Source organism: Lagenorhynchus albirostris, chromosome 3, assembly GCF_949774975.1.
Source record: "Lagenorhynchus albirostris chromosome 3, mLagAlb1.1, whole genome shotgun sequence".
NCBI lineage: Eukaryota > Metazoa > Chordata > Mammalia > Artiodactyla > Delphinidae > Lagenorhynchus > Lagenorhynchus albirostris.
In genome coordinates, this window is record NC_083097.1 from 109,899,320 (window position 1) to 109,924,142 (window position 24,823).

At 38.9% G+C, this 24,823-nt stretch overlaps 1 protein-coding gene and 1 pseudogene across 3 annotated transcripts in view; one reads left to right on the forward strand and one right to left on the reverse strand.

The window, feature by feature from the left end:
* KIF3A (kinesin family member 3A) overlaps positions 1–24,823 on the reverse strand; it is an 82,398-nt gene that overhangs the window by 50,753 nt on the left and 6,822 nt on the right. For all 3 annotated transcript variants that reach the window (XM_060143567.1, XM_060143566.1, XM_060143568.1), the window contains exons 3-4: positions 2,563–2,707; positions 2,345–2,429 (exon numbers count right to left, since the gene is read on the reverse strand). In XM_060143567.1, coding sequence (XP_059999550.1) covers positions 2,345–2,429; positions 2,563–2,707 — 230 coding nt within the window. The remainder of the gene's footprint in view (positions 1–2,344; positions 2,430–2,562; positions 2,708–24,823) is intronic.
* Positions 6,146–7,871, forward strand: LOC132518236 (14-3-3 protein beta/alpha-like; annotated as a pseudogene).

The following is a 24,823-nucleotide window of genomic DNA, read 5'->3' on the forward strand; positions in this document are numbered from 1 at the left end:
TCTAACAATTACATTCACTGATATATAACCAAGAGAACTGAAAAAATATACAGTTCAAAGATATTGCAGGTTCAGTTCCAGACCACCATAATAAACTTAGTACCATGAATTTTTTGGTTACTCATTGCATATAAAAGTTACGTTTACACTATACTGTAGTCTATTAAGTGTGCAACAGCATTATGTTTAAAAAAATGTATGTACCTTAATTTCAAAATACTTCATTGCTAAAAAATGCTAACATCACCTGAGTCTTCAGTGAGTCATAATTTTTTTGCTGGTGGAGAGTTTAAAATATTGCAAGAATTACCAAAATGTGGCACAGAGACATGAAGTAAGTAAATGCTGCTGGAAAAATGAAGCTGAACAGATCTGTTTGATGCAGGTTGCCACAAACCTTCATTTTGTAAAAAACACAGTATCTGCAAAGCATAATAAAGTGAAGCACCATAAAACGAGGTATGCGTGTATTCATATAAAAACATGTACAGCTGTTAAAACAAAACAAAAACATGAAATACTGATTCATGCTACAACATGGGTGAATCTTGAAAACATTATACTAAGTGAAAGAAGCCAGACATAAAAGACCACAATTGTATGATTCCATTTAAATGAAATGGCCAGAATAGGCAAGTCCATAGAGACAAAAAGTAAATTATGGGTTACCAGGAGGGAGAGGGGGAATGGTGAGTGGCTCCTAATGGCCATGGAGTTTCTTTCTGGAGTAATGAAAATGTTCTAGAATTAGATAGTGGTGATGGTTGCATAACTTTCTGAATATACTAAGAATCACTAAATTGTACACTTTAAAAGGATGAATATTATGCTATGTAAATTATATCTCAATTAAAAAATAATGAATGTGAATCAGCTATACTTGTCAGTTAAAACCATAATGTACCAATTCACAAATTTTGTGATTATCTGACATTTATGCATATAATCTCACAGTTCCCTTTTCTAAGATGCTGGATGAAAGTAGTCTTTAGTGCTAATCTATTACCCAGAAGTATACAAACTAGAGTTTCTCAATCAGAAAGTGTGGTTTTTCCTTCAGGTAAAAGAAAGACTGAAAACACAAGTATTCATGACTACATTCATGATTAGTCTTAATACCTATATTTTTGACACTTTAAAAACTTCTGACTTAAAATAAATTCTGGAGTACTCTCGGGCATTCATACCAGAGAATGAAAATTTACATTTGCAAAAAAATCTGTGTTAATATTCATAGTGGCCTTACTCATAATAGCCCAAAACTGTATACAGCCCAAATGTCCTTCAACAGGTGAATGGTTAAATACGCCATGCAATATTACTCAGTAATAAAAATGAATGAACAATCGATACATGCAACAACTTGGATGAATCTCTAGGGAGTTATGCCAAGTGAAAAAAGACAATTCCAAAAGGTTACATATTGTATGTTTATATTTACATAACATTTTGAAATGACAAAACTGTAGAAATGGAAAGTAGATCAGGGGTTGTCAGGGGTTAGGGATGGGGACAGAGGGGAGTGGTCACAGGAGAGGTGGATGTGGTTATAAAAGGGCAACATAAGGCATATCTGAGATGTTTAGTACCTTGCTGTGGTAGTGGATATACCAATCTCCACATGATAAAACAGTATACAACACAAATGACTACAAGAAAAACTGGGGGCATTTGAATGAGATCTGTGGATTGCATCAAGGTCAATATCATGGTTGTGATATTGCATTATAGCTTTGTAAAATGTTACCACTGGGGAAAACTGTGTGAAGGGTAATCTCTCTGTATTATTTCTTACAACTGCATATGAATTTACACTTATCTCAATAAAAAATTTAATTAAAAAAATGATGCGGGGCTTCCCTGGTGGCGCAGTGGTTGAGAGTCCGCCTGCCGATGCAGGGGACGTGGGTTTGTGCCCCGGCCCGGGAAGATCCCACATGCTGCGGAGCAGCTGGGCCCATGAACCATGGCCGCTGAGCCTGTGCGTCCGGAGCCTGTGCTCCGCAACGGGAGAGGCCTGCGTACCAAAAAAAAAAAAAAAAAATGGTGCATATCAATGTATACAGTGTCCTACTTTTGGAGTAAAAATAAAATTGTATTTGTTTGTATTTACATAAAGAACACTGAAAGGATACTGAAAGTGGTTATCTTAGGGTGGGGAGAAATGAGGTAGGAACAAGACTTTCCAATGCATAAATGTTTAAAATACTTTTATTTTTGTACTATGTTATATTACACGGTCAAAAAATAAGTAAAATATTTAAAGTAACTTTGTTCAAAAAAGAGCTTAATTTACTACACATTCTAATGCTTTGGAAAATGCTCCAATTTCAATTATCCATACCTCTAACCTCTGTGTCTGATCCTTGCCCAAAAGGTCACGCACTTCTTCATTATATATTTCCAAATAAGACACTCGAACCAAAAATCTGTAATAAAACATCATTTAAAAAAAAAACAGTGAAATATTAGAACAGTTTTTTAAATGTGTTTATAAAATTTATACGTCTTTCTTATGCTTGTACTTCTCAATATTAGAAAATATTAAGAATTCTCTTTTACCTTGTATCACCCTCTGCTTTTGCAATATGACCAAATATGTGAGCAAATGAATTTGGAATGATTCCTCTAAGTTCAGGAACAGCTCGAACACCTTCCATGGTAAAAGTTTTACCTGTTCCAGTTTGTCCATATGCAAAAATAGTCCCTGAAAATGATGAAGAGAATCAATCACTTCACAGAGTCATGCTACAGACCAATAGCTCTTAAAATTAATTCCTTTGACACCGTGATGCAATTTCTAGCCTGGATTTAAAGTTTATTCTTGTACAAATTTCACCTTTATTATCAGCAATTACAAGATGTACTGTATGCCACATGAGCATAGCACTGTTAAAGAACTAGAGTCAATGAAATAAATACAAAATCTGATACTTTAGCTAATCATAAGAAATTTCTTAAAATGTGTATATTAATTACTTAATGTGGACGTTAAATTGGAGAAGGTAGTATAATTACAGCAAGAGAACACAGGTTCTAGAATAGAAAGACCTCAACGTGAATCCACACATCTGCCATTTTTCAGAGACTTGACCTTAGAAAGTATATACCCAGAGATTATCTCCTCAATGGCAAAATGGGGATAAGAATGAATACTCTAGGGAGGGAGGGAGGGAGACGCAAGAGGGAAGAGATACGGGAACATATGTATATGTATAACTGATTCATTTTGTTATAAAGCAGAAACTAACACACCATTGTAAAGCAATTATACCCCAATAAAGATGTTTTAAAAAAAAAAAGAATGAATACTCTACATTGATAGTAAGAACCAAATGAAACAATTTACTTCAAGTGACCAACATGACGCCTGGCAAATGGTAGTTTTTTTCTTCTTATTCCTAAAATAAGTACATTATTTCGAAATAAAATGTTTTAAGTAACAGTTGTAAGGAATAGGGGGAATTAACAAAAAAAGGTGACAATACAATTATTATAAGTGATTACAGATACAACTTAAAATTTTCTACATAGCCAAATTCATTCACTCAACAAATACTACACACCTGTGTCTGGCATTGTGCTAGGCACCGGGGACACAATGACAAACAAGACAAACACAATCTTTAATCTTATGATATGTCATCTTGGGGAGGACATACTAGCCAAATAATTATAAGCAGGATGAGTGCTGGGAAATGAGAAACACAGAGTTCTAGATGAGAGTAAGGGACATAATCTGGGCAGGAGAACTGATGAAGGAGGAAAGGGGAAGAGGTCAGGGAAGGCTTTCCAGAAGAGGTAAGGTTTAAGATACGATCTGATATATAAGCAAGAGTTAGATAGGAACAGAGTGGACAGCCAGAGGCAAAAAAGAGAATGGAGATTTTGAAGAAATGTAATGAGACCAGAATGGAAGAAACAGAGATGGAAAAGGACAGTGGATGCAGATACAGCTAAAGAAATTAACAGGGGCCTAATCACGCAGGACGATGAAGAACATCTTAAGGCTTTTAGAGCTTATGCTAAAAACAAAGTGAAGCCATAGAATGATTTTTCAGAGGAGTGACATCATAGTCACTTTGGCTACACTGTATACGAAGAATTGGAAGAAAGCAAGAGGAGACGTGAAGAAATAAGTTAGAGGGCTGAAGTAGTTAGCCAGATGAGAGATGGTGCTGACAATAAATAGAAAGGGATGAGAAAGGTAGAAGGATTTCAGAGATATTTAACAGTAGGATGTCAGAGCTATTTAACAGTTAGAATCAAGAGGACCTGGAAAATAGTCATAAGGGGACCAGGGAAAAGGAAGAATTGACGGTGACTTTCAATTTCTGGCTTGACCAAAGGGATGTATGGCTACGCCATGTACTGAGATGGTTAACAACACTAGAAGAAATAACAGTTTGAAAGGGAAGATCGTGAATTTAGTTTGGGGGTACTGAGCTTTAAGTCTACGATACACCCAAATGGATGTGTCAAGCAAGCAGGAGGATGGATGAGATTCATTTGCCACTGAAGCCATGGAGGTGGATGAGATTTCCTCAGGAGACAGTATAGTATGAGAAGATAGCCTAGAAAGTGACAGCATAAATGAAAAACGTTTCTCAACTACTACCACTCTATTCAGTTAACAACAACTTGTCGTCATTTTTGGACTTTCTATGAAAATAAATTAATCACAACAGAAACCATTTTTATACATGGGAATAATTAAAAAGTCTTAATTTTTTTCTAACTCACTAAATATTTCAAACTCTTGTGTTAAGAATATAACTTACTGCATTCCAAGGAGCTGAAAATATCATGAACTCATATACTGCATTTTAGAAAAGACACCACAGCTACCACTTACTGATCATTTGCTAGGTGCTATGTCATGTACTTTACATGCATTCCTATTTAATTTTCACCCCAATCCTAAGAGCTAGGCAATGTTTATATTCCCACAGTTTAGTTGAGGAAACAAAGGTTGAGTTACTTGCTCAATGACATAATACGTGGTAGAAGCAAGATCTGAACACACTCCAGTTGGCTCCATAGACCATGTTTTTTACCAGTATGTAATGACCAAAAAGAAATTTGAGCTCAAAATTAATACCTAATGCAATTTCTATGAATGCATTAAACATATGAATATTACTAATTTAAAAAGGATATTAAGTAACTAGAGAAAGAAGAACAAACAAAACCCAAAGTTAGTAGAAGGAAAAAATCATAAAGATCAAAGCATAAATAAATGAAACAGAGAGAAACAAAATAGAAAAGATCAATCAAACTAAAAGCTGGTTCCTCTGAAAAGATAAACAAAATTGATAAACCTGTAGCCAGACTCAACAAGAAAAAAAGGGAGAGGGCTCAAATCAATAAAATTAGAAATGAAAAAAGAGAAGTTACAATGGACACCACAGAAATACAAAGGATTATAAGAGACTACTATAAGCAACTATATGTCAATAAATGGTCAATCTAGAAGAAATGGATAAACATATAACCTTCCAAGACTGAACCAGGAAGAAACAGAAAATATGAACAGACCAATCACAAGTACTGAAATCAAAACTGATTTTAAAACTGCCAACAAACAAAAGTCCAGGACCCGATGGCTTCACAGGTGAATTCTACCATACATTTAGAGAAAAGTTAACACCTATCCTTCTGAAACTCTTCCCAAAAATCGCAGAGGAAGGAACACTCCCAAACTCATTCTATGAGGCCACCATCACCCTGACACCAAAACCAAACAAAGATACCACAAAAAAAAGAAATAGGCCAATATCACTGATGAACATAGATGCAAAAATCCTCGACAAAATACTAGTAAACTGAATCCAACGATACATTAAAAGGATCATAAGCCACGATCAAGTGGGATTTATCCCCGGGATGCAAGGATTCTTCAACATCCACAAATCAATCCACAAATCAAAATTAATGTGTGTGATACACACATTAATAAACTGAAGAATAAAAACCATATGATCAGCCGCCGATTCCGGAGCTGAGGTCGCCACTGCAGCCACCGATTCTGCCGCCGCCGCCGCCACCACTGCAGCCACCGCTGGAGTAATGGGCTTGGGAAGGAAGCGGTCACCACGCCCGGAGCTCCGCTAGTGTCTTTGTCCCCTGCAGTCCTCCCACAGGAATGACCACGGATAAAAGTGAGCTGGTACAGAAAGGCAAACTCGCCGAGCAGGCAGAGCGCTACGATGACATGGCTGCGGCCGTGAAGGCAGTCATGGAGCAGGGGCACGAGCTCTCAAATGAGGAGAGGAAACTGCTGTCTGTTGTTTACAAGAACATGGTCGGTGCCCACCGTTCTTCCTGGCGTGTCATCTCCAGCATCAAACAGAAAACAGAGAGGAACGAGAAGAAGCAGCAGATGTGCAAAGAATACCGTGAGAAGATCAAGGCAGAGCTGCAGGACATCTGCAACAATGTTCTGGAGCTGTTGGACAAGTACCTTATTCCCAATGCTACACAACCAGAAAGTAAGGTGTTCTACTTGAAAAGGAAAGGCAATTATTTTAGATATCTTTCTGAGGTGGCATCTAGAGACAATAAACAAACCACTGTGTCAAACTCCCAGCAGGCTTACCAGGAAGCATTTGAAATTAGTAAGAAAGAAATGCAGCCTACACACCCAATTCAACTGGGCCTGGCACTTAAGTTCTCCATCTTTTACTACGAGATTCTACACTCTCCTGAAAAGGCTTGCAGCCTGGCAAAAACAGCATTTGATTAAGCGATTGCTGAATTGGACACACTGAATGAAGAGTCTTACAAAGACAGCATCCTGATCATGCAGTTGCTTAGGGACAATCTCACTCTGTGGACGTCGGAAAACCAGGGAGACGAAGGAGATGCTGGGGAGGGAGAGAACTAATGTCTGTCATGCCCTGTGATCTCTTCAGTGTCATTCTGTACCCTCCACGTATATCCTTTTGTGCAATTAAAAAACAAAAAGAATCATACGTCAACTTTCAGTTTTTCACAGCCTCAGTCTAGCAAAAATGGTCCATGGGATAAGCAGCTGGTATTTGTATCTAAAACTCAGATTGGTCACATAAATGCCACGGCATTCTGAAGTTTTGATTTGGATTAACATTGACAGGAATACTGTGTGTTTAATTTTTTAAAAAAACAATACTGTGATTATGGGGTTTTGTAATTTAGCAGCACTCTTACTGGTAGAAAACAAAATAGACATGAATTATGTGTAACTTTTTGGAAAGTTTAATTCAATTCAAAACAGTCACTGAAATACAGTTCCATTGTAAAGTTGTACAGAAAGTTATAGAGATTATATTGTGACACTGGGACTTGGAGTGAGAAACCTCTAGTTTGGCATTCGAGTTTCATGGTAATTCACAGTGATTCTGCCTGTTCTGTTCAGGGCTTGTAGACACTTGACCCATTGGGGCTGCTGCCACTCAAAAGTTCATGACTGTGGATGGCCACAGTGTCTTCCTCTGAGGAAAGTTGAAGCCAGAAATTAACATTCTTGGTGGCAGATAACTGGGTTATGACACCATGCAAAGGTCCAGTGCTCATAGACCACACGCGACTCCAACCCCTTTCCTACAGCAGCATGTTACTGACTGGCAGCTTGCGCTTCCGTAGTGGAATCTGTTTTCCCTGTAACCACGAGCTCAAGAAGGAAAAAAAAAGCCATGTATCTTACTACTGGCCTTATCTGTTTCCTGGGTAACACCTCTAAGAATAATGTTCTGCAGAGACTGCCTTTCACTTGAGGAGTAAGTACTCAGTCTTTGGGTTCTTCCTAGCTCGGGGCTTTAAAATTTTGAAATCTAAACATTCTTTCCCACTGTCCTTTTTGACTATTGATTTTGGTTTTCTCTTCTCTCTCTAAATTTGTCCTTCTTCTTCCTTACATTTTCTTCTTTGTGCATTCTCTTTGCCTTTTGTTCACGGTTTAGTACTAGATGAGCGGGACAGGGGGCCTGGAGGGGGTGAGGGATGTTGGTGAGTACTTCAGTGAGCCAGCCTTGCTACAGAGAGTTGAAAAGAGCTTCCTGCATCTCAGCTCTGTCTTCTTCCAGTTCTCAGAACGGTGGTTGCTCTTCAGTCACACCAAGATCTGACTCAAAAACGTATTTTTAAATATCCATGGTTTCTCCTTATATTGCAGCCAGACCTGATAATGCTTGTTAGCACCTGTCACCAGCTCTCCCAAGTGTATCCATCCCATCAAGCTCACAGACACGTTTCAACAAGACCCTATAATGCAGGGAAGTTGCATGAACACTGTGATGGGGAGAGTTGGGAATAGCCAGGCCTAGCAGTCTCACAGTATCCCCCTCCCTCCCCTGAACATTTCCCATAGCCATAGTGTCCATCTGTTTGTCCATCTGCTGAAATGAGAAACATTCATGCACTGATTTCAAACAAACCAAAAGGGAAAAAAAGAAAAAATCCCTCTTCTTTCTAGCTGAACAAAAATGTGCAGTTAATACTTGGCACTTGAAAACACAGTAGTGAATGTAGAACGAGCCTGTCTGTATATCTGGTAACTCTCTCTCGCTTTTTCCTCACCAGTATTCTGCCTCATGTTTGCTTCTGTGATGGTTATATTGCCTAGCAAGCACACCTGTAGGTGTGAAAATAGTATAGCAAAAAAGAAAAAACCCTGGTTATTGATGTACTCGATCTGTGTATGTCTTTTAAACAGTTCTAGTTTCCACCTTACACGAATAAACAGGAAAACTGTAAAAACTCAAAAGTGAAAAAAAAAATTTTATCAGTTAAAAAAAAACATATGATCATCTCAACAGATGCAGAGAAAGCTTTTGACAAAATTCAAAACCCATTTATGATAAAAACTCTCCAGAAGTCGGCACAGAGATAACTTACCTCAACATAATAAAGGCCATGTATAACAAACCCACAGCTAACATCATTCTCGACAGTGAAAAGCTAAAAGAACTTCCTCTAAAATCAGGAACAAGACAAGGATGCCCACTCTGACCACTTTTTTCAACACAGTTTTGGAAGTCTTAGCCACGGCAATCACAGAAGAAAAATAAATAAAAGGAATCCAAATTGGAAAAGAAGTAAAACTGTCACTGTTTGCAGATGACATGATACTATACATAAAAAATCCTAAAGATGCTACCAGAAAACTACTAGAGCTCATCAATGAATTCAGTAAAGTTGCAGGATACAAAATTAATATGCGGAAATCTTGCATTTCTACACACTAACAATGAAAGATCAGAAAGAGAAATTAAGGAAACAATCCCATTTACCATCACATCAAAAAGAATAAAATACCTAGGAATAAACCTACCTAAGGAGCCAACAGACCTGTACTCAGAAAACTATAGATACTGATGAAAGAAATCAAAGATGACACAAACAGATGGAGAGATATACCATGTTCTTGAATTGGAAGAATCAATATTGTCAAAATGACTATACTACCCAAAGCAATCAACAGATTCATTGCAATCCCTATCAAATTACCAATGGCATTTTTCACAGAACTAGAACAAAGTATTTTTTTAATTTGTATAGAAACACAAAAGACCCCGAATAGACAAAGCAATCCTGAGAAAAATAAATGAGCTGGAGGAATTGGGCTCCTTGACTTCAGACTATACTACAAAGCTACAGTCATCAAAACAGTATGGTACTGGCACAGAAACAGAAATACAGATCAATGGAACAGGATAGAAAGCCCAGAGATAAACCCATGCACCTATGATCAATTAATCTATGACAAAGGAGGCAAGACTATACAATGGAGAAAAGACAGTCTCTTCAAAAAGTGGTGCTGGGAAAACTGGACAACTACATGTAAAAGAATGAAATTAGAACATTCTTCAACACCATACACAAAAATAAACTCAAAATGGATTAAAGACCTAAATGTAAAGCTGAGTACTATAAAACTCTTAGAGGAAAACATAGGCAGAACACTCTGAAATAAATTGCAGCAAGATTTTTTTGGATCCACCTCCCAATGAAAATAAAAACAAAACTAAACAAATGGGACCTAATGAAACTTAAAAACTTTTGCGCAGCAAAGGAAACCATAAACAAAATGAAAAGACAACTTACAGAATGGGAGAAAATATTTGCAAATGAAGCGACCAACAAGGGATTACTCTCCAAAATATACAAACAGCTCATGCAGTTCTGTATCAAAAAAATAAACAACCCAACCAAAAAATGGGCAGAAGACCTAAATAGACAGTTCTCCAAAGACATACAGATGGCCAAATAGCACATGAAAAGGTGCTCAATATTGCTAGTTTTTAGAGAACTGCATATCAAAACTACAATGAAGTATCACCCCACACCGGTCAGAATGGCTATCATCAGAAAGTCTACAAACAGTAGATGCTGGAGAGGGTGTGCAGAAAAGGGAACCCTCCTACACTGTTGGTGGTAATGTAAATTGGTACAGGCACTATGGAAAACAGTATGGAGATTCCTTAAAAAACTAAACATAGGAACTTCCCTGGCAGTCCAGTGGCTAGGACTTCACCTTCCAATGCAGGGGGTGCAGGTTCAATCCCTGGTCAGGAAGCTGGGATCCCACATGCCTCATGGCCAAAAAACCAAAACATAAAACAGAAGCAATATTGTAACAAATTCAATAAAGACGTTAAAAAGGGTCCACATCAAAAAAAAAAAAAAAAAACCTAAAAATAGAACTACCATACAATCCAGTGATCCCATTCCTGGGCATATATCCAGAGAAAACCATCATTCGAAAAGATATATGCACCCCAATGTTAACTGCAGCACCATTTACAATAGTCAAGACATGGAAGCAATCTAAATCTCCATCAACAGAGGAATGGATAAAAAAGATGGGGTACATATATACAATGGAATATTACTCAGCCATAAAAAAGAATGAAACAATGCCATTTGCAGCAACATAGATGGACCTAGAGATTATCATACTAAGTGAAGTCAGAGAAAGACAAATATCATATGATATCACTTCTATGTGGAATCTAAAAAAAAATTATACAAATGAACTTATTTACAAAACAGGAACAGACTCACAGACTTCAGAAACAAACTTATGGTTACCAAAGGGGAAACATGGTGAGGAGGGATAAATTAGGAGTTTGGGATTAACATATACATATACTATATATATAAAATAGATAATCAACAAGGACATACTGTATAGCACAGGGAGCTCTACGCAATATTCTGTAATAATCTATATGGGAAAAGAATTTGAAACAGAATGGATATATGTATATGTATAAGTGAATCACTTTGCTGTACATACACCTGAAACTAACACAACATTGTAAATCAACTATACTCCAATATAAAGTAAAAATTAAATTTTTTTTTAATGAAAAGGTTACTAATTTACTATATTAGAGCTGAGAAAGGAGGACCAGGAATCCCCTAAAATTAAAGAATCTCATCTTATTTTCAGAGATGAAGAGTCCAAATTTCTAGTTTTTAAATGCCAAACTTAACAAAATCTAATGCTATCATTTTGTTCAATATGAACTTCTTTTAAAATGTTAGTTTTTAAAAACTAAAAATGACCTGAGATTTTACCCAGTCTCCTCGTTTCCAAATTATATATTTAAAATGGCAGAAGGTCCACCAAAAAACCTACATGTGGATGTTTATAGCAGCTTTATTCATAAGTGCCAAAACTTGGAAGCAACCAAGATGTCCTTCAGTAGGCAGGTTAACAGATAAACAGTTCATAAGGACAATGGAATATTATTCACTGATAAAAAGAGATGAGTTAACAAACCACGAAAAGGCAGGGAGGAAACCTAAGTGCATGTTACTAAGTGAAAGTTATCTATCTGAAAAGGCAACATACTATATAGAGTGAAACAATTTTGTATGATACTACAATGGTGGATACATGTCATTATATATTTGTCCAAACCCACAGAATGTACAAAACCTAGAGTGAACCCTAATGTAAACTATGGGCTCTGGATGATAATGATGTGTCAATACAGGGTCATCAATTTTAACAAATGTAACCATTATGGTGCAGGATGTTGACAGTGGAGGAGGTTGTGCATTCTGGGGACTAGGGATATATGGGAACTCTCTGTACTTTGCTCAATTTTACTGTGAACATAAAATTGCGCTAAAAATAGTTTATTAATTAAATAAAACTTTTTCAAATGGTAGAAGGATTATGTACTTGTAATTTACAGTCCAAACAGTTACAGCTAAACTACATTTGAATAATGCACAGTAAACTGCATTATATATTACAGAATTCTATGGGACTTCCCTGGTGGTCCAGTGGTTAAGATTCCATGCTCCCAATGCAGGGGGCACGGGTTTGATCCCTGGTCAGGGAACTAATATCCCATGTGCAGCACAGCACAGCCAAATAAATAAATAAACAAATATGGAATAGAACAAACAATCCAGAAATAAGCCCACAAATTTGTGGTCAGTTGAATTTTGACAAAAGCACCTAGTTAATTCAATAGGGAAAGAACAGTCTTCTCAACAAATGGTGCTGGAACAACTGGATATCCATAGGCAACGAGGGAAAAAGAGGGGGCAGAGGGTAGAAAAAAAGAAAAAAACTCAGACCCTCACCTCACACCATATATAACAATTAACTCAAAATGGACCAGAGACTTAAATGTAAGACCTAAAATGTTTACAACTTCTAGATAAAAACATAAGAGAAAATCTTTGTGGTCTTGGATTTGGAAAAAATTTCTGAGCTATGTCACCAAAAGCATGTGATAAAAGAAAACTTGATAGCTGAACTTAATCAAAATACAAAACTTTTCCCTTCAAAAAAAACACCACTAAGAAAATGAAAAGACAAGCCACAGACTGGGAAAAATATTTTCTGATCACAGATATGAATCCAGAATATATAAAGAGCATGACTCAATAATAAGAACACAGGCAACCAATTTTTAAAATGGGTAAGATATTTTAAGAGATATTTTACCAAGAAGACATACAAATGTCCAATAAGTACACAAACAGATGTTCAATGTTGTTAATCATTAGGGAAATACAAGTTAAAACAATGAGATACCACTACAGACCCTGTAGAATAGCTATAATTAAAAAGAACGAGAGTCTAAATGTTGGTGAAGATGTGAAGAAACTGGAACTCTCATACCATACTGCTGGGAAAAAAGTAGTACAATCTGTGGAAAACAGATTTCCACTGTGGAAAACGGTTTTGCAGTTTCTTCAAAAGATAAACATACATTAACCATAAGACCCAGCAATTTCACTCCTACGTATCTATCGAAGAGAAACTTTGAAACGTATCTGCACAATGACTTATAAAAGAATGTTCCTGGGACTTCCCTGGTGGTCCAGTGCTTAAGAATCAGTCTTGCAATGCAGGGGATGCTGGTTCAATCCCTGGTTGGGGAACTAAGATCCCTCATGCTGTGGGGCAACTAAGCCCAATGCACCACAACTACTGAGCCCACGTGCCACAATCAGAGAGCCCACGCACCACAACTAATGAGCCCACGTGCTCTGGAGCCCACATGCCACAACTAGAGAGAAGTCCATGCACCACAAAGAGCCTGTGTGCCGCAACTAAGACCTGACAGAGCCAAAAAATAAATACATATTTTAAAGAAAAGAATGTTCCTAACAGCATTATTCTTAATAGCCAAAAAACTGCAATCATTCAAATTCTCATCAAAGATCATAAAAAGTGGTATATTCATACCATGGAATACAACTCAACAATAAAAAGGAACTACTGATACATGCAACAACATGGATGACCCTCAAAAATATTACACTAAGTCAAAGAAATCAGATAAAGACAAAATAGTGTCCGATCTGATTTATATGAAATTTTGAGGAAAGGCAAAACTGTAGACAGAAAGCAGGTCCATGGTTGCCTGGGGGTGAGACTGTAAATGGACATAAAAGAACTTGTGGGGGTGATAAAACTGATGGTTTCACAACTGTATGTATTTACTAAAACTTAAACTGTACAATTCGATTGCACAATTACAGTGGGTGAATTCACTGGGTATTATTAATAGCTTGATAAAAGTTGTTTAAAAGTAAACTACAGGGGAGAGGAGTCAAGATGGCGGTGTGGGAAGACACAGAGTTAGCACCTCCCCACAACTAATGAGCCTGCTGGCCGCTGGTGGAGGACTCTGACACCCAAGGAGACAGGAGGAACCCCAAAGTGAACCGGTAGGACGTACGGGGACCAAAGCGGGGAGAAGTGGAGGCAAGACAACATCAGCACCTCTGAGGCCATGGAGATCAGGAGAGGCAAGTGGGAGGCGCCCTCCAGGAGGAGCATAAAAGGAGCAGAAGGTGACTGCCCCGCCCACTTGGGCATGGGGAGTCTGCTGAGCTCCCAGGCCAGTCCCCTCCAATCCAAAGCCCCCTCCAGGCTGCATAGGTCCTGGTGGCATAGGAGGGAGGCCAGGGAGATCAGGAGAGGCAGGTGGGAGGGGCCCTCCCAGAACACAGACTGAGAAGCAGGAGAGGAGAGGAGGGTGTTTGCCCCACCGACTCGAGCCCAGGAAGCCTGCTAGGCTCCCAGGTAAGGTCCCCTGCCCTCTAAGACCAGGATGGGGGGCACTCCTAGCCCCCTCCTGTTCCTTGAGCCTAAGCCCAACCCCCACAGCCCTTGGGGCCTTTTCCAGCCCCATAGGTCCTGAGCACTGGCCCTGCCCACCACCCAAACCTCACCCTTGATAGGCCCCACTCTCCACGGAGTTACCTTCCGGTTGTTGATTCATCTATATTTTTATTTTTATATTCTTTCTAACATATCTGTTAGTTTCCTAGTCTAATTTTATGTTTTACTTTGTTATTTTTCTCTTTAAAAAAATTTTTTTTAGCCACCCACGTGGTTTGCAGGATCTTGATTTGCAAGCCTGGGGTCAGGGGGAAGCTCCTGTGGTAGGAGCTCCAAGTCCGAACCACTAGACTAACAGAGAACCTCAGACCCCAGGAAATGTTCATCAGAGTGAGGTCTCACAGAGTTCCTCATCTCAGCACCAAGACACAGCTCTACCCAATAGCCTACAAACTACAGTGTGGGAAGCCTCAGGCCAAACAACCTGTAAAACAGGAACACAATCCCCTCTTTAAAAAAAAAAAAAAGAGATGGCAAAAAATATGTCATAGATGAAGGAGCAAGGTAAAAACCTACAAGACCAAATAAATGAAGAGGAAATAGGCAATCTACCTGAAAAAGAATTCAGAGTAATGATAGTAAAGATGATCCAGAATGTCAGAAATAGAATGGAGACACAGATTGAGAAAATACAAGAAATGTTTAACAAAGATCTAGAAGAATTAAAGAACAAACAGAGATGAACAACACAATAACTGAAATGAAAAATACACTAGAAGGAATCAATAACAGAATAACGGAGGCAGAAGAACGAATAAGTGAGGTGGAAGACAAAATGATGGAAATAACTGCCAAAGAGCAGAATAAAGAAAAAAGAATGAAAAGAATTGAGGACAGTCTCAGAGACCTCTGGGACAACACAAACACACCAACATTCAAATTATATGGGTCCCAGAAGAAGAAGAGAAAAAGAAACGGTCTGAGAAAATACTTGAAGAGATTATAGTGGAAAACTTCCCTAACATGGGAAAGGAAATAGTCACCCAAGTCCAGGAAGCACAGAAAGTCCCATACAGGATAAACCCTAGGAGAAACACACCAAGACACATATTAATCAAACTAATAAAAATTAAATTCAAAGAAAAAATATTAAAAACAGCGAGGAAAAAACAAAAAATAACATAAAAAGGAATCCCCATAAGGTTATCGGCTGATTTTTCAGCAGAAACTCTGTAGGCCAGAAGGGAGTGGCAGGATATACTTAAAGTGATGAAAGAGAAAAACCTACAACCAAGATGACTCTACCCAGCAAGGATCTCATTCAGATTTGATGGAGAAATCAAAAGCTTTTCAGACAAACAAAAGCTAAGACAATTCAGCACCACCAAACCAACTTTACAACAAATGCTAAAAAAGATTCTCTAAGTGGGAAACACAAGAGAAGAAAAAAACCAACAAAAACAAACCCAAAACGATTAAGAAAATGGTAATAGGAACATATATATCAATAGTAATCTTGAATGTAAATGGATTAAATGCCCCAACCAAAAGACACACACTGGCTGAATGGATACAACAACAAGTCCCATATATACGCTGTCTACAAGAGACCCACTTCAGACCTAGGGACACAAACAGACTGAAAGTGAAGGGATGGAAAAAGATATTCCATGCAAATGGAAATCAAAAGAAAGCTAGAGTAGCAATACTCAGATAAAATAGACTTTAAAATAAAAACTGTTACAAGAGATAAGGAGGGACGCTACATAATGATCAAAGGATCAATCCAAAAAGAAGATATAACAATTATAAATGTTTATGCATCCAACATAGGAGCACCTCAATACAAAAGGCAAATGCTAACAACCATGAAAGGAGAAATCGACAGTAACCCAGTAATAGTGGGGAACTTTAACACCTTACTTACACCAATGGACAGATCATCCAAACAGAAAATAAATAAGGAAACACAAGCTTTAAATGACACAATAGACCAGATAGATTTAAGTGATATTTACAGAACATTCCATCCAAAAAAAACAGAATACACATTTTTCTCTAGTGCACATGGAACATTCTCCAGGACAGATCACATCTTGGGTCACAAATCAAGCCTTGGAAAATTTAAGAAAATTGAAATCGTATCAAGCATCTTTTCTGATCACAACGCTATGAGACTGGAAATCAATTACAAGAAAAAAACTGTAAGAAAAACAAATATATGCAGGCTAAACAGTGCACTACTAAATAACCGAGAGATCACTGAAGAAATCAAAGAAGAAATAAAAAAATACATAGAAACAAATGACAACCCAAAACCTACGGGACGCAGCAAAAGCAGTTCTAAGAGGGAAGTTTACAGCAATTCAATCTCATCTCAAGAAACAAGAAAAATCTCAAATAAACAATCTAACCCTACACTTCAATCAACTAGAGAAAGAAGAACAAAGAAAACCCAAAGTCAGTAGGAAGAAAGAAATCATAAAGATCAGAGCAGAAATAAATGAAACAGAAATAAAGAAAACAATAGCAAAGATCAATAAAACGAAAAGATTCTTTGAGAAGATAAACAAAATTGATAAACCCTTAGCCAGACTCGTCAAGAAAAAAAGGGAGAGAATGCAAGTCAATAAAATTAGAAATGAAAAAGGAGAAATCACAACTGACACTGCAGAAATACAAAGGATTATAAGAGACTACTACAAACAACTACATGCCAATAAAATGCACAACCACGAAGAAATGAACAAATTCTTGGAAAGGTACAATTTTCCAAGACTGAACCAGGAAGAATTAGAAAATATAAACAGACATATCACAAGTAATGAAATTGAAACTGTAATTAAAAATCTTCCAACAGACAAAAGTCCAGGACCAGATGGCTTCACAGGCGAATTCTATCAAACATTTAGAGAAGAGCTAACACCAATCCTTCTCAAACTCTTCCAAAAAATTGCAGAGGGAGGAACACTCCCAAATTCGTTCTACAAAGCCACCATCACTCTAATACCAAAATCAGAAAAAGATATCACAAAAACAGAAAATTATAGACCAATATCACTGATAAACATAGATACAAAAATCCTGAACAAAATACTAGCAAACATAATCCAACAGCACATTAAAAGGATCATACACCATGATCAAGTGGGATTTATCCCAGGGATGCGAGGATTCTTCAATATATGCAAATCAACCAATGTGATACACCACGTTAACAAATTAAGGAATAAAAACCATATGGTCATCTCAATAGATGCAGAAAAAGCTTCTGACGAAATTCAACACCGATTTATGATAAAAACTCTCCAGAAAATGGGCATACAGGGAACCTACCTCAACATAATAAAGGCCATATATGACAAACCCACAGCAAGCATCATACTCAATGGTGAAAAACTGAAAGCATTTCCACTAGGATCAGGAAGAAAACAAGGATGTCCACTCTTGCCACTCTTATCCAACACAGTTTTGGAAGTCCTAGCCACAGCAATCAGAGAAGAAAAAGAAATAAAAGGAATATAAATTGGAAAAGAAGTAAAACTCTCACTATTTGCCGATGACATGATACTATACATAGAAAATCCTAAAGATGCCACCAGAAAACTACTAGAACTAATCAATGAATTTGGTAACGTTGTAGGATACAAAATTAATGCACAGAAATCTCTGGCATTCCTATACACCAACAGCGAAAAATCAAAAAGAGAAATTAAGGAAACACTCCCATTTATCACTCCAACAAAAAGAATAAAATACCTAGGAATAAACCCACATAAGGAGGTGAAAGACTTGTACTCAGAAAACTATAAAACACTGATGAAGGAAATCAAAGATGACATAAACAGATGCAGGAATATACCATGTTCTTCGATTGGAAGAATCAATATTGTGAAAATGACTATACTATCCAAAGCAATCTACAGATTCAATGAAATCCCTATCAAACTACCAATGTCATTCTTCACAGAATTAGAACAAAAAATCTTACAATTTGTATGGAAACACAAAAGACCCCAAATAGCCAAAGCAATCTTGAGAAAGAAAAACGGAGCTGGAGGAATCAGACTCCCTGACTTCAAACTATATGATAAAGGTACAGTAATCAAGACAGTATGGTACTGGCAGGAAAACAGAAATATAGATCAATGTTACAGGATAGAATGCCCAGACATAAACCCACACATATATGGTCACCTAATTTACGACAAAGGTGGCAAGAACCTACAAGGGAGAAAAGACAGCCGCTTCAATAAGTTGTGCTGGGAAAATTGGACAGCTACATGTAAAAGAATGAAATTAGAAAAACTTCTACTGGAGAGGGGGAAGATGGCGGAAGAGTAAGATGCAGAGATCACCTTCCTCCCCACAGATACACCAGAAATACATCTACACGTGGAACAAATACAGAACACCTACTGAACACCAGCAGAAGACCTCAGACCTCCCAAAAGGCAAGAAACTCCCCCACGTACCTGGGTAGGGCAAAAGACAAAAGAATAAACAGAGACAAAAGAATAGGGATGGGACCTGCACCAGTGGGAGGGAGCTGTGAAGGAGGAAAGGTATCCACACACTAGGAAGCCCCTTCACAGGCGGAGACTGCGGGTGGCGGACGGGGGAAGCTTCAGAGACGGGGAAGAGAGCACAGCAACAGGGGTGCAGAGGGCAAAGCAGAGAGATTCCCGCACAGAGGATCGATGCCGACGGGCACTCACCAGCCCGAGAGGCTTGTCTGCTCACCTGCTGGGGTGGGCGGGTTTGGGAGATGAGGTTCGGGCTTCGGTTGAAGTGCAGGGAGAGGACTGGGGTTGGCGGCGTGAACACAGCATGCAGGGGGTTAGTGCATCATGGCTAGCCGGGAGGGAGTCTGGGGAAAAGTCTGGACCTGCCGAAGAGGGAAGAGACTTTTTCTTCCCTCTTTGTTTCCTGGTGCACGAGGAGAGGGGATTAAGAATGCTGCTTAAAGGAGCTTCCAGGGCGCAAGCCGCGGCTAACAGCCCGGACCCCCGAGACAGGCATGAGACGCTACGGCTGCTGCTGCCGCCACCAAGAAGCCTGTGTGCGAGCACAGGTCACTATCCACACCTCCCCTCCCGGAAGCCTGTGCAGCCCACCACTGCCACGGTCCCGGGATCCAGGGACAACTTCCCCGGGAGAACGCAAGGCGTGCCTCAGGCTGGTGAAACGTCCCGCCGGCCTCTGCCACCTCAGGCTTGCTCCGCATCCACACCCTTCCCTTCCCACCCCCCCCCACCACCAGCCTGAGTGAGCCAGAGCCCCCAGTCAGCTGCTCCTTTACCCCGTCCCGTCCCATGTGAGCGAAGAACAGACGCCCTCCGGGGACCTACAAGCAGAGGCGGGGCCAAATCCAAAGCTGAGCCATGGTAGCTGTGAGAACAAAGAAAGGAAAATCTCTCCTAGCAGCCTCAGGAGCAGCGGATTAAATCTCCACAATCAACTTGATGTACCCTGCATCTGTGGAACACATGAATACACAATGAATCATCCCAAATTGAGGAGGTGGACTTTGAGAGCAAGATTTATTATGTTTTCCCTCTTTTCCTCCTTTTTGTGAGTGTGTATGTGTCTGCTTCTGTGTGAGATTTTGTCACAAGCTTTGCTTTCACCATTTGTCCTAGGGTTCTATCCGTCCGTTTTTTTGTTTTTTTTTTATTTAAAAAAATTTTTTTAATAATTATTTTTTATTTTAATAACTTTATTTCATTTTATCTTACTTTATTTTATTTTCTTTTAACCTCTTTCTTTCTTTCTTTCTACTTTTTCTCCCTTTTATTCTGAGCCGTGTGGATGAAAGGCTCTTGGTGCTTCAGCCAGGAGTCAGTGCTGTGCCTCTGACTGGGGAGAGCCAAATTCAGGACACTGGTACACAAGAGACCTCCCAGCTCCACATAATATCAAATGGCGAAAATCTCCCAGAGATCTCCATCTCAACACCAGCACCCAGCTTCACTCAACGACCAGCAAGTTACAGTGCTGGACACCCTATGCCAAACAACTAGCAAGACAGGAACACAACACCACCCATTAGCAGAGAGGCTACCTAAGATCATAATAAGCCTACAGACACCCCAAAACACACCACCAGACGTTGACCTGCCCACAAGAAAAGATCCAGCCTCATCCACCAGAACACAGGCACTAGTCCCCTCCACCAGGAAGCCTACACAACCCACTGAACCAACTTTTGCCACTGGGGACAGACACCAAAAACAACAGGAACTACGAACCTGCAGCCTGTAAAACGGAGACCCCAAACACAGTAAGATAAGCAAAATGAGAAGACAGAAAAACACACAGCAGATGAAGGGGCAAGATAAAAACCCACCAGACCTAACAAATGAAGAGGAAATAGGCAGTCTACCTGAAAAAGAATTCAGAAAAATGATAGTAAAGATGATCCAAAATCTTCGAAAGAGAATAGACAAAATGCAAGAAACATTTAACAAGGACCTAGAAGAACTAAGATGAAACAAGCAACGATGAACAACACAATAAATGAAATTTAAAATACTCTAGATGGGATCAATAGCAGAATAACTGAGGCAGAAGAACGGATAAGTGACCTGGAAGATAAAATAGTGGAAATAACTACTGCAGAGCAGAATAAAGAAAAAAGAATGAAAAGAACTGAGGACAGTCTCACAGACCTCTGGGACAACATTAAACGCACCAACATTCGAATTATAGGGGTTCCAGAAGAAGAACAGAAAAAGAAAGGGACTGAGAAAATATCTGAAGAGCTTATAGTTGAAAACTTCCCTAATATAGGAAAGGAAATAGTCAAGTCCAGGAAGCACATAGAGTCCCATACAGGATAAATCCAAGGAGAAACACGCCAAGCCACATATTAATCAAACTGTCAAAAAATAAATACAAAGAAAATACATTAAAAGCAGCAAGGGAAAAACAACAAATAATACAAAAGGGAATACCCATAAGGTTAACAGCTGATCTTTCAGCAGAAACTCTGCAAGCCAGAAGGGACTGGCAGGACATATTTAAAGTGATGAAGGAGAAAAACCTACAACCAAGATTACTCTACCCAGCAAGGATCTCATTCAGATTTGATGAAGAAATTAAAACCTTTACAGACAAGCAAAAGCTGAGAGAGTTCAGCACCACCAAACCAGCTTTACAACAAATGCTAAAGGAACTTCTCTAAGCAAGAAACACAAGAGAAGGAAACAACCTACAATAACAAACCCAAAACAATTAAGAAAATGGGAATAGGAACATACATATCGATAATTACCTTAAATGTAAATGGATTAAATGCTCCCACCAAAAGACACAGACTGGCTGAATGGATACAAAAACAAGACCCATATATATGCTGTCTACAAGAGACCCACTTCAGACCTAGAGACACATAGAGACTGAAAGTAAGGGGATGGAAAAAGATATTCCATGAAAATGGAAACCAAAAGAAAGCTGGAGTAGCAATTCTCCTATCAGACAAAATAGACGTTTTATTTTATTTTATTTTTGCAGTACGCGGGTCCCTCACTTTGTGGCCTCTCCCGTGGCGGAGCACAAGCTCCAGAGGCACAGGCCCAAGGGCCATGGCCCATGAGCGCAGCCGCTCCGCGGCATGTGGGATCCTCCCAGACCGGGGCACGAACCCGTGTCCCCTGCATCGGCAGGCGGACTCTCAACCACTGTGCCAGCAGGAAAGTCCCGACTATTCGTGCCCCGGTCCGGGAGGCTCCCACATGCCATGGAGCGGCTGCGCCCATGGGCCATGGCCACTGGGCCTGCGCCTCCGGATCCTGTGCTCCGCAACGGGAGAGGCCACAACTGTGAGGAGCCCGCATACCGCAAAAAACAAATAAATAAAAAAATAAAGAAATAAAATAAAATAAAGACGATTAGAAGAGACAAAGAAGAACACTACATAATGATCAAGGGATCGATCCAAGAAGAAGATATAACAATTGTAAATATTTATGCACCCAACATAGGAGCACCTCAATACATAAGGAAAATGCTAACAGCCATAAAAGGGGAAATCGACAGTAACACATTCATAGTAGGGGACTTTAACACCCCATTTTCACCAATGGACAGATCATCCAAAATGAAAATAAATAAGGAAACACAAGCTTTAAATGATACATTAAACAAGACGGACATAATTGATATTTATAGGACATTCCATCCAAAAACAACAGAATACACATTTTTCTCAAGTGCTCATGGAATATTCTCCAGGATAGATCATATCTTGGGTCACAAATCAAGCCTTGGTAAATTTAAGAAAATTGAAATGGTAACAAGTATCTTTTCCGACAACAATGCTATGAGGTTAGACAACAATTACAGGAAAAGATCTGTCAAAAATACAAACACATGGAGGCTAAACAATACACTACTTAATAACGAAGTGATCACTGAAGAAATCAAAGAGAAAATTTAAAAATATCTAGAAACAAATGACAATGAACACACGACGACCCAAAACCTATGGGATGCAGCAAAAGCAGTTCTAAGAGGGAAATTTATAGCAATACAATCCTACCTTAAGAAACAGGAAACATCTCGAATAAACAACCTAACCTTGCACCTAAAGCAATTAGAGAAAGAAGAACAAAAAAACCCCCAAAGTTAGCAGAAGGCAAGAAATCATAAAGATCATATCAGAAATAAATGAAAAAGAACTGAAGGAAACGATAGCAAAGATCAATAAAACTAAAAGCTGGTTCTTTGAGAAGATAAACAAAATTGATAAACCATTAGCCAGGCTCATCAAGAAAAAAAGGGAGAAGACTCAAATCAATAGAATTAGAAATGAAAAAGGAGAAGTAACAACTGACACTGCAGAAATACAAAAGATCATGAGAGATTACTACAAGCAACTCTATGCCAATAAAATGGACAACCTGGAAGAAATGGACAAATCCTTAGAAATGCACAACCTGCCAAGACTGAATCAGGAAGAAATAGAAAATATGAACAGACCAATCACAAGCACTGAAATTGAAACTGTGATTTAAAATCTTCCAACAGGGCTTCCCTGCTGGCGCAGTGGTTGAGAGTCTGCCTGCTGATGCAGGGGACATGTGTTCGTGCCCCGGTCCAGGAAGATCCCACATATCGCAGAGCAGCTGGGCCCGTGAGACATGGCCGCTGAGCCTGCGCGGCTGGAGCCTGTGCTCCTCAACGGGAGAGGCCACACAGTGAGGCCCACGTACCGTAAAAAAAAAAAAAAAAAATCTTCCAACAAACAAAAGCCCAACCAGATGGCTTCACAGGCCAATTCTATCAAACATTTAGAGAAGAGCTAACACCTATCCTTCTCAAACTCTTCCAAAATATAGCAGAGGGAGGAACACTCCCAAACTCTTTCTATGAGGCCACCATCACCCTGATACCAAAACCAGACAAGGATGTCACAAAGAAAGAAAACTACAGGCCTATATCACTGATGAACATAGATGCAAAAATCCTCAAAAAAATACTAGCAAACAGAATCCAACAGCACATTAAAAGGATCATACACCATGATCAAGTGGGGTTTATTCCAGGAATGCAAGGATTCTTCAATATACGCAAATCAATCAACATGATACACCATATTAACAAATTAACAAAAGGAGAAAAACCGTATGATCATCTCAATAGATGCACAGAAAACTTTCAACAAAATTCAACACCCATTTATAATAAAAACCCTGCAGTAAGCAGGCATACAGGGAACTTTCCTCAACATAATAAAGGCCATATATGACAAACCCACAGCCAACATCATCCTCAATGGTGAAAAACTGAAAGAATTTCCACTAAGCTCAGGAACAAGACAAGGTTGCCCACTCTCACCAATCTCATGCAACACAGTTTTGGAAGTTTTAGCCACAGCAATCAGAGAAGAAAAGGAAATAAAAGAAATCCAAATCGGAAAAGAAGGAGGAAAGCTGTCACTGTTTGCAGATGACGTGATACTATACACAGAGAATCCTAAAGATGCTACCAGAAAACTACTAGAGGTAATCAATGAATTTGTAAAGTAGCAGGATACAAAATTAATGCACAGAAATCTCTGGCATTCCTATACACTAATGATGAAAAATCTGAAAGTGAAATCAAGAAAACACTCCCATTTACCATCGCAACAAAAAGAATAAAATATCTAGGAATAAACCTACCTAAGGAGACAAAAGACCTGTATAAGACACTGATGAAAGAAATTAAAGTTGATACAAATAGATGGAGAGATACACC